The 12,015-nt window shown below is 39.1% G+C and overlaps 1 protein-coding gene across 1 annotated transcript; it reads right to left on the bottom strand.

Annotated features, from left to right (window-relative positions):
- Positions 1-804: 804 nt before the first annotated feature.
- LOC110112842 lies at positions 805-2,558 on the bottom strand. Its single transcript, XM_020845189.2, has one exon. The coding sequence runs from the start codon at positions 2,510-2,512 to the stop codon at positions 1,133-1,135; it is 1,380 nt and encodes a 459-aa protein (XP_020700848.1). The 5' UTR covers positions 2,513-2,558; the 3' UTR covers positions 805-1,132.
- Between the last annotated feature and the right edge of the window lie 9,457 nt (positions 2,559-12,015).

Raw genomic sequence — 12,015 nt, 5'->3', positions numbered from 1 at the left:
ATCGGACCACCGAGCTTCGTCGGACTTCTGCCCGGCCACCGATTGACGTCGGACTTCTGTTCGGCCACCAATTGAGACTGAACTTCCACCCGACTTCCAATTATGGTTGGACTTACACCCAGTCACCAACTAACGTTGTACTTCCACCCAGCTGTAAACTACAATCTTTCCAACCTCTGTTGCCAGACTACAGTTTTTCTAACCACTGTCGCCCGACGACTACTGTCTTTCCAACCTCCATCACCAGACTACAGTCCTTCTGACCTTCGTCGCCAAACAAAGATCTTTCTGACCTCCATAGCTCGCCGACTACGATCCTTCTGCCACTGTCACCCAACTATAGTCTTTTTGACTTCCTTCGCCCGCCAACTATGTTCCTGCCGACTAAATGAGCATGTCAATACTAATTATTCCAATTCCCTCCATGTAATGCTCTCTATATGATGCATAATTGCTATATCAAACCAAAGCCTACCCTTAAGGAAGGGTCTCATTTGTAATTGACTATAAACATTAGTAGATTCATTCAAATAGGGTCAGGACCTATGGTTCCCTTGTATTAAGAGTTTCCACGTAAAAACTCTAGAGTCTCTTATGAATGCTACACCCTCTCTTTTATATATATATATATATATATATATATTATTTATATTTAATATTTATTGTAATTCATTTGTCCACCCTTAAAATTAAAGTTGATTTCGCCCGTGATGGTAGCTTGCGATAGCAAATGGTGAAAATTTTGTAATGCATTTAAGAATCAACCAATTATCAAATTCACCCAAAATTAAATCGCATTAAAATTTTACCATAACAAAAATTCCAATTCTCAAAATACATGCATTTAAAAAATACTAACATTACAAATGTAGCAAATCAAAGGAAATAAACTAATAAAATTGGCACATTATATCCCTCACTTTACTCCATGTACCCACAATTCTATATCCATATTTACATCAAAGGTCCAATACCAAGGATAGGTGCGGTTGCAAGAATTTTTATCCAGTGACTTAAAGCAGGCAAACGTTTAGCAGGCTTAAAAAACAGGGAAAAAATGACGAAATGAGGAAGACGACGGGAAAGTGTAGGAGGGCTAAAACCGTAAACTTCAGGCAGACGAGACAGGGCTTCACGAAAGCTGAGAAGGCTTCGTCATCTTTGATTCCGTGGTGAGTGCCACGTTAGCCACGGCCTGATACGTGGCGACGGGGCCTGGGTAGAAAACCGCTCTCCCCATGCTATCATACGCCACCTGCCCCGTCGTATAACCCGACGCAGGCGAGTTCGCCGGCGCAGCATCCCTTCCGGGAGGGGGAGCTACAGTGTACATAGTCGGCACGTCGCGGTAGACATCGGCAGGCACGACCCTTGAGAATGCTGGCGGCGGCGGATGCGTTGCCGTGTAATATGCCTGCCCTGTAGTGGGTGGATACAGGCCGTGAGAAGCAGGGATCAGATACACCGGTTGGTCTCCACCAGCCAACGAGGTGAACCTTCCGCCGGCGATGCCGCGCTGATCTGCCCAGTAGGCAGTCGGAATCTGTGTAGCGGCAGCCGTACTAGGAGCTAATGTCGCCGCCGGAGCTGGTGGGGGCAGACCCTTGTCTGGAATTCGGGGTGCGTAGAATTCTCCATGGTAAACCGTAGAGAGGGTTTCATCGCTGCCGTTCCGCTGCACGTTCGCCGGCGGATGGAACTGGTTCTCTGCGATCTGTAGCCTTTGGATCTCTTGAATATGCCTCTGTACCTCCGCTGAAGGAGAAACCACCGTTTCCCCTGCATTCTGCGGCGTTTCCTCCTTCGCCAGGTCAGATCCGGCCGAAAGGGCATCGTTGGCCAAAGTATCAACCACAAGACTATCCGGCGTCGTCTCCTTGGCCTTCAGCACCACCGGAGGCGGCACAATGCCGGACAAGAAATCAGGAACTAGCGCAGGAGGCGGAGGTGGAGGAAGTTGCAAGGGATTATGATCCATAGACGGCGCCAACTGCGACGGAAGCAGCGGCTCAAGAAACCACATCCGATCGGCCTTCTGCTCACCCTTCCCTGAACTGATTGATGGATTTGCAGGGAAGAGGAATAAACGTAAGCGTGCGGCGGGCTTCCCGGAAGATAAATGGAGGCGATCGTACTCAATCATCATGTGGTCGAGATCCTCGTCATTAGTAACGGAGATCAGCGCATCAAGATCCTCACCGGGGAGCTGATACTTGAAGCAGATCTCGTCGGGTGAGTTGGCGCCGTACAGCGAAGAGAGTTTAGCGATGATAGCTGGGAATCGAATGGAGCGGTCGACGGCGAGAATCTTCGTCTCGCCGCCGAAGTAGGAGAGCTGATTGTCGTGGGGACGGGGCTGGATCCGACCGCCGTAGCTGCACATGAGCTTCACGCGGACGGCGGCGGGCTGCGGTGTCTCATCCCAGGAGATGGCGGTGTCGCCATCGATCTCGCGGCATTGGGGCGATGAGTCGCCGGATTCTGGGTAGGTAGTATAGGGGTAGCCCTCCATGCCCTAAGCGGCGATAGTCCTCTCGCTCACTGTTCTACGGGATGATTTGCAGTGAGAAAGAGCCAGGCTTTGATGAAAGTACTACGGCACACCGAAGGCCAAAGTATTATATAGTAGTCGCGGGACGGAATTAGAGGCTGGAAGAAAAAAATTTATAGGGCATGATCATCAAAAGTTTAATGAATGATCTCAAAAATAATTAAATATATTTCAAAATAAAAATAATATACAGATAATTAATATTTTACTAATTATATCTTTAATTTAATACTTTTAAGAACAATTCTAAATTTTTTTAAATTATATATTCCAATACAAAATTAAATATTATATACATATAATTTATCTAATTAAATTAATCTTTAGTATTTATATTCACCCTTTTAATTAAATTAGGTGAGTATATATCCCCTAATTTTTTAGGAAAAAATGTGAATATATATATTGATGTATTTTAATTATTAAAGTATTATAAAAATAAATATTAAAATTATTTTTAAATATAAATAGATAAAAATATAGTAGTATATATCTGCAATTACACTCATGTCTACTATCTCTTTTAATCTTTTTGAGGGTGTAAATGAGCCAAGTTGACTAGTCAGATTGTTTCTTCTTTAATGATCTTCAGGTGCGACTTCCTTTTCATGAAGCATGCTTGGCAAAACAAAGCTACCACTACATCTTCTTTAGCAATGCAAAATCCTATGGAGACTTTCATTCTATCTAAGGGAGCTTTTTTACTATTTTTTAAATATTGCTTTTTAGTATTAAAATTTCTAATTCAATAAAATTTTAACTAAAATGTTATTCCAAATAAAGTCTTTACAACAAGTGGAGGGCTAGAGTCGGAGAAGGGATGTTTGAACTAAATTTGAGCTCATTTCATGGCCTAAGTTGGCGAGTTTGAGCTATTTTTTGAACGAGCATAGCTCGAATTTGCTATGACCCGAATTTGATAGGGCTCATGTACATGCTAATCTATACCTCTCCTGCTTGACACTTCCACATCTTGAAGTAATGCATTGTACATTTTTTTTTTTTTATGGGTTGTTTGGTAGCACCTAGGACTTGATTTACGTTGGATTTCGTAAATTTGCTAAATTCGGATTTTGGAAATCCTAAAAACCGTTTAGTAACATTCATGATAAATCTTATTAAATATTGTGTGACTGTTTGACTATAGAACGGATTTAACGAGAGAATTCTTCCTCTCTAGCCAACGGATTTCATAAATCTGATAAAAAAACATGATTTCAAAAATCTGGAATTTAGAATGAAAAGGTAGAATTTTTCATCTACTGCCACTTTCATTTATCGTGGGATTTTATTTTACATTTTAGACCGTTCGGCTGGATTTCACTCAAATCCGGCCTAAAATCCTTGCTACCAAACAGCCCATTAGTGTGACAAGCTTTGAATGAAACTCTTATAGTTTCTCGTGAGTCGAGATTTGATTGCGATTTCACATGGCTCATGTGAGCCAACTATCTTTTTCAAGCAATCTGGATTTGATGAAATTACATTTCAACCCCAATCCATCAAATCAAATGGCTCCTAAGTCCTAATGTGCTCGTGGCCACCAGATAGATGGAAAAGATGCGGGCCCAGTTTTTAAGTTATTTTATTCAAACAAATAATGGTGGACCGTTATGGCAGCCCATTGACAAGCTTTGAATGTATGGATTTACTAAGGATGAATTTATGGAGCAATTTATGATAATATTGAAGTTAAACATTTTCAATAAGTGTGTATTTGTCTTAATTGATCTAAATATTCCGCCCAAAAAAAATTCATATGAAATTTACTTTTAGTTAATGTGTAATCAAGATAACGGTGTTTGATAAGATGAATCTAATAATATAAAAAATGATTTTAATACAATTGGGCTCAAATTAAGCATTAGAAAAATAATTTAAGAACGCTATGGATCAATTGAGAGAGTATGTATTCTCTGAATTGTATATGTTTATATATGAAATGATTGTCTCAATGAGAGGAATCGGATGCATTCTGGATAGTCAAATTCTGAGATAATTAATACATGAGAACGTCTAAAAATATCAAATGATTAATTATGTTCATAGATGGAATTTATAGTTCATAGTAGATATTATAAAGAAGTTTGATGGAAAGAACTCCTAAACTTGGAGAATTTTGGAGATTTGTTAGTGTTATAAAACTGGAGGAAGAAGAAGCCTCTTCTTGAGCTTCTTGGAAGAGAGAGAGGGTGAGAGAGAAGAGTAGGAGTATATTAATTCTTATTCCTTTAATCACTTGGCCTTATAGAAGGGACACCCCTTACAACAAAAACTATAGGCTTTTACACATGGTGTGATGTATTGCAAAGAAACCTAATCTAAAATGGGATCGATTTATAACAATATTCACATTGATCCAGAGTTTACAATGGATATCAAAGAACCACATGTTCATAAAAATAAGCACTTGCAGCGATCCGACAAGCTTTTTGCACCAGCTCCACGAGCAAACAAACCAAGCTGAGCCCAACCCCGCTTGCGCTCAACCTCTAATGTGTGTTCCAATCCACAAATCCAACTCACGCTCCCATGCGTTCTAAACCACAAACGGTTGCACCAGTAGCTTTTCCTCTTGTGATACGTACACTAGTGCCTTATGCATTGCTTGGTCCCGCACGCTACACTTGTGCTCCAGCATCGAGCACACTCTAGCTCGCCTGCCTTCCACAAGTACTTGTGCACACTCCAACCGGCGGCTTCGCACAATCTACCCATCTAATCCTGAGTCCGGTGCCCTCTTCTTGTGCACTCATACATGATCTACTATGATGTTCTTTATATATTGCTCTGACACACCAATTTCAATGACCCTGAGGCTCCACCTTAAAGATCTGTTTACCTGCTCGCGAACACCTGCACATGAGCTCAATACAACTTTGGATGTACAAAACCCCTTCTAGCCTCCTCTGATGCACTACCCAACCCGCTCTTGTGCACAAGATTTTGAACGACACCACCCATGCTCGTGTCCATCCTCCTAACGTCTAAACATGCTACCGGTATGTTTATGTGTAAGATCCAAGATGAGTGGATCATCATTATTGTTGTCGTAAGGGTACCACTGAATGTCCTCCTCGCTAAGTAGCTTATTGTGTGAAGCGCTTATATATCATGTATGACCCGAGTCCGCGATCTAGCATGTCCTATTCGCATGCATTCACACCCGCCTCTAATCCGCATGCTCCACACAAATTACCCACTTCTGCCTGCTCCACTACCGAATGGGTCCACATGAGTGGAATTCTACTTGCTCACCTCCTATACGTACGAACGAGCCCACTCCAATTCGTTCCGACTTTCACGAATTAAACATGTTGTCTTGCGCGATCACGATTCAAGAACCATGCCGTGTGAACTGCTCCTCTTGCTATCACGTCTGTACAACCCCACCTTCACCCATCTGCACGTTCCGTGTGAGTCACTTTAGCCCAATCCTCCTCTCCTTTACTCAAATCGTAATTACGTATGACCTACCCATGGGCACCTGCCGGGAGCTTGGATTCCCTCCACTCATGCTTATGTGCGCATCAAACGTGGCTAGCTCGCGTTCTGATCCTGAGCTTGTTGGAAGACAGAGGGAAAGGGAAGAGTGGGAGCACATGAATTCTTATTCCTCATTCAATTGGGCTTACAAAAGGGGCGCCCCTAATAGCAACCTACAATGCTTATACATAGGCTTTTACACATGGTGTGATGTCTTGTAAAGCAACTTAATCTAAAGCTGGATCAACTTATAATAGTCAGCCACATGATTTTGTTACCATGTTATATTGAAGCCTAAATAATTTTGAGTAATCCATATTCAATTCTAAACAAATAGATCAAGAATTTGAGTCAATAAAAAATCAAATAAGAAAAATTTTGTTATAATGTAACCGTTATCACTACATAAGAGTGGCAAATGTAATAGAATCTTAAAAGCTCAAATGAACGAAGGCTTCGTTTAAGATTGCTTTCAAGCTGCTTTGCTTTTCAGATCACAATCATAATTTCTATTTGGTCACAACTTTCACTATTTTCATGAAATTCTTGTATTAAAATATTATTTTTTTACATCAACTTCTAAAAAAATTACTTTCTCAATATAAATTTTATAATCATCTTATAAAAAATCGCAGTCATCCCAAATAAATTATGTCTAACATTGAATGCCTATGTGAACAAAATTTGTTTTATTAGGCTGAGTCAAACCAATTAAACGCCAATCCAATTAAATAGTTTCTTTAAAATTTACAATCTCAAATATAAATTAATAAGGAATCTAACAAAAAAATATTTATAAAATAAATCAAGATTACTATTGCATTAAAAAAATGCAATGGATTTATTCGGATAAATATATTTATTTCAACCAAATAATTAATTATTATTATTTTTATTTTTCTTCCTCCAGCTTTAGCCGCTCAGCTAGCGAGCGGGTATGGGCCACATGGCGGTAAGTGGTTGGGGAAAGCGATGGGGCCCGCGCCGCAGGAAGCAGGCATTTATTTACCAAGTCGGCACTGACGCCGCATGAATACCAGACTGGCCGAAGTATTTATTTCACATGATATTATTACAAAATCTTCCGTTGGATTATAATAAGTGAATTAGGTTTGGACAAATTTGCAAAATGGTATTAAAAACTTTTAATTTATAATAAACAAGATGATATTATATCAAACTTGAGCAAGATTAGGCTCAGTCGCACGTTCAATAGTCAATACCTCAATATTAATTGAAGCTGATGAGGCATATTAGTCGGCCTTAAAAAAGACGACTCAATTAATTTTTTCTTTTCTTTTCCTAGATATCCTCTTAAAAGCAGCTTAAAAAGAGAGCTAGTCGCCCACTTAACGAGCGACTGTGCTACTTCTTCAATTTCACTCACGTGATTGATTTCATAACCATTTCATTCCCTTGTCGTCTGGTCCTCTCTTTGCCATCTACTTGTTGATTCCAACTATTTTGAGTTCTTCCGCCTCAAGCATTGGCCTAGGACTGTCAAAATTGAGTCACAGGTTGGGTTCGAGTCCAAATCGGAACTGGCCAGACACAAGTTGACTCGACTTGAACCCAACCCATTTTTTGTGCAAACGAATCACTTTTTCGAACATGAACATGACCCGCTTCAAACCCAAGTCGACATGACACAACCTGCCAACCTAGGTCAGTGACAACAATGACAACAACAATAGCGACGACACACGAACAGCATGGGGCAGCTGACACAAGTTGACTCGACCTGAACCCGACCCATTTTTGTGCAAACAAATCACTTTTTCGAATATGACCCGCTTCGAACTCGGATCAGCACGACATGACCTACCAACACGGGTCAGCGACAACAATGACAACAACGATGGCGACGACACACGAACAGCATGGGGCTGCTGACAGACGACACGCAGATGGCGGTGGGCGGATGTCAGACGTCACATGGATGACGAAGGGTGGCTGGCAAACAGCACGCAAACGGTGGAGGGAAACTGAGGGTGGCACGCGGACAAGACGACGACGCTGACAGTCTGTTGGGTTGAGTTTGATGTTATGCGACGAGACTAGACGACGTAAGAGACTTGACGTGAATGACACGCTGACGTTACACGAGTTTCTTGGTCAATTATAGGTTGGCAGATTGACCTGAAACCCAAACTCGATCAGTTTGTGAAACGGATTGACGTGAATGACACCTAACCCTAATATTTCGGGTCAAGTCAAATATTGACACCCCTACGTAGGTTTCTTTCACTCATTTTTGTAGTAGTCGCACGTTTCTAGATCATTCAAGTGAAGTTTTTTTAATTTTTTTTACTATTTTTTTCTTAAAATTCATCGAAGTATTTTTAATAGTTATGATACATCATCAAAAATTTATCATGATCGGGCATGAATCTCGAGTCAAAATCAGGTTGGAAACTTTTGAAATTAAAATTGGGACCATTCGAATTCCGATTTCAATGAACTTATTGTCGAACTGAACGTCTAGAAAATATGAACCCAACGACACCAAATTCGACTCAACCTGAGCCCAAATGGGTCCAAACCAATGGTCTAAAGCATTGTTGGAAGGTTCGAACCATAATGTGGATAACCAAACGGTCTCCAAACGTGACATGCTTATAGTCGAATCGAGCGGCTTGACGAGAAAAATCCAACAAGCCTAAGAATGTCTTTCCAAAATCATAGAATTTTGACATCATTAAGACCTTCAAATGTTTGCCGAACAATCGATATCCAAGATCGAGGGATTTAATATCGGTCGTCCATTTAAAGCACTCCTCATTTACCCTTGATCTTGCTCCTATTTATGGGCTATGCCACTCTAGAAAATATATAAATAGACCACTCCTTCCTCTTGGAAAGAGGCCCCTAAGCCTAAGGAGAAAAGAGAGAGATTGGATATCGCTCTTACCTCCCCGCCAGAGTTTTGTCGGACCACCACTTGAAGCCCTGAGTTCAGCCGGACCACTACCTGACATCCTGAGATCCATCGGGCCATCACCTAACGCCCGGAGTTGTGCAGGACCAACACTTGACACTTGGAGTTCTGCAGGACCATCACTTGACGCCTTGAGTTCCACCGGACCACTACCTGACGCCTTGAGTTCCACCGGACCACCACCTAACACCCGAAGTTTTGCAGGACCACCACCTGACGCCCTGAGTTCCGTCGACCCACCACTTAATGCCTTGAGTTATGTCAGACCACCACCTGACTCCCTAAGCTCCTCCGAACTACCACATGACGCCTGAAGTTTTGCAGGACCATCTCCTGACGCTCGGAGTTCTACATGACCATCACTTGACACCCGGAGTTCTGTCGGACCACCACCCGACGCACAGAGTTCTGCCAGATCGCTACCTGACTCTGGAGTTCTATCAGACCACTGCCCAACACCGAAATTATGTTGGACCACCGCCGGACGCCGAAGTTATGCCAAATCACCATCGAACTACCAACCGACAACCGAATTTCCAATTAATTAACTCCAAACTTCCGATAGACCACCAAATGACACCAAATTTTCATCCACGTTTGTCACTAGATTTCAACCATACGGTTGATATTTGTATCTGATCGCCCTTAAGGACGAGTCAGCCCACAATAATCTATTTCAAATTCTAGTCGTTCAATCATTTTTAATTGGGTCAGGCCTCGTGGTTTTTTCCATTTCGAGGATCCACGTAAAATATCTTGTACTCTCTGTGTGTGAGCTAGATATCCGTACAATGCTAAAATCTAGGATTATAACTCTATCGCCGCATATATTCTAGCCCGCAACAAGTTATATTAGATTTATAAGTTTTGTAATTATATGAAGATATTTGATTGATCTTTGCAATGAAGGCAAGAAAAAAATACTGAGTAACTATTTATAAGATGAAATGAATGTGTGAGTTTTTTTTATTAATTTTAATCAGCATCCGCTCGCTCTCTATGCCTTACCCCGAGTTGGTTATTAAAAAGGACTTCTAATCTAGGCATTTAAGGACATTTTAAGAGTAATAATAAAATATTATTAAATCAATTAAAATTTATTAAAATATTAGTGTTTTGCTTATCATAACAATTACATAAAATAAATAACAAATAAAATGGTGAATCTAAATATTATAATTACTTCTAATGAAAATAAATAAAAATATAATATGAGAGTATAAAAATTAAATTCACACAAATATAAAACTATGTTCATAATAAGTGATTTTCATAAAATAAATGAATATCACTATAATTCATTTCAATGAGATTTGATTTTAAAATTAAGATCTAAACGCTAATAGGTAATCAATTATGTGATCACTAGAATTATGATCTCAACAAATTTATAATCGAAATGATTTTTTTAACAATACGATCTCACAGTTTTTAAAGGCTTTTCTTTTTATTCTAATACAAATAAGCTTAAATAAAACTGTGGAAATATAATCAAATTTTTCATAACACTATTTGAGGAACTAAACAACCTCCGAATCTAACGACCTTATAGTGCTGTAAAAAGATAGTTAAAAGCTTGTAGTTTAAGAGATTGATCTTCGAGTCTCTCCTTAATTTAATATTCGGCAACCCCCTGTGCCAGCTCTGCATATTACAAAATGAGATGGAATTCAGATATATTACGTAAAATTTTCTCCCCTCACCATAAATGCCCAACTTATTTGTTTATCTTCTCACGCACTCCTACACCTTCTCTTATGCTCCGCATAGAATAATCTCTTGCTTGATCGTCATCTCATGCATTTACAATTACATAGATGAAAAAAAAAACATATTATTTTCATGATTTTAATAGTATTCATTACATGTGATTGTGATCCACCTCTAAATAAACAATAAGATCTTCATAAGGTGATTAAAGCAATGATATATTTTATTAGCCTCAACTAAGAGAATTCCTTCTTATTATCATATAAATTCATTTACAAAGTACTTAATTTTTTTGTTTTAAATTCTTACTTTCAACGCACTCATTCTACAATATCCTTTATAAGATGCAATATTAAGACTCTCACATGCTAGTTGGTGTTACATTATGTTCAAGTTCATTCAAGTTGGTACTCACAAGTCAGCTCATTGAGTTGAAAAAATATTGCATGCAAATGTTAAAGATTTCAAAGCTCTTAGTTTTTATGTTGAGATTAATGCAGCTCTTGAATATTATAGACAACACTAATATGGAAAGTAAATTCTAGAGCTTTGAAGCCTACCTTGATGTAGAATGCTTCGGTATATTTTTGCAATACTAACTTGCGTGACTGAAGTGATGGAGCCCAAGGCGTTATGTGGATTGAATGAAAATATGAAATTTACATATATAATAAGTTTTTGATAGTTTATAAGTTGATTATTAAGCCTTAATTATTAATTTAAACTTTTAGCATGTTTCTTATTTTCTTTTGATTATTCTTAATATACCAGCTTGATGGAAAGATTTACGAGCAATAAAGCTGCAGGCTAGGATACGCTAATACAATTTAGGATTTAGGGTTTACTGTTTAGGGGATGCTAGTAAAATATAATAAAAAGAAGTGGATGCACCTATTACTAAAAATATTGAATTGGACATATTATAATATTATATATACCAACGACATCAAAAATCAGTTCAATCCAAGGTCAAATGGACTTAAATCCAACTATGTAATGTGTTCTATATGATGTATATTTGCAACATTGTGCCAACGCCTCCCCCAAGAAAGTGCATCATTTGTAATCAACGACAAATACACCACTCGCTTATGATGGAGTGTAATTATTTCAACTGGATAAGGTCCCGTGATTTTTCCCATTTTCAAGATTTTTTTCATGTATAAATTTTGGTCTCTTATGGCTCTTGCACCTTTCTCTCTTTTTAAAATTTGTGTGTGTGTTAGATTTTCGTATAAAATTAGGACGTTAAATACTCCATCTCTCTACCACAACGAATGTTCTGACCAGAGTATTAAATAATTATGAAGTTATTTAAATAAAATTTTAA

The sequence above is a fragment of the Dendrobium catenatum genome, unplaced genomic scaffold, assembly GCF_001605985.2.
Source record: "Dendrobium catenatum unplaced genomic scaffold, ASM160598v2 original_scaffold_27042, whole genome shotgun sequence".
Classification (NCBI taxonomy): domain Eukaryota; kingdom Viridiplantae; phylum Streptophyta; class Magnoliopsida; order Asparagales; family Orchidaceae; genus Dendrobium; species Dendrobium catenatum.
Note: the sequence above shows the minus strand (reverse complement) of the source record. Positions and strands in the feature narration are given on the sequence as shown.

Excerpts from the sequence above, each read along its gene's own strand:
- LOC110112842 (XM_020845189.2), bottom strand. The coding sequence starts at position 2,512 with ATGGAGGGCTACCCCTATACTACCTACCCAGAATCCGGCGACTCATCG.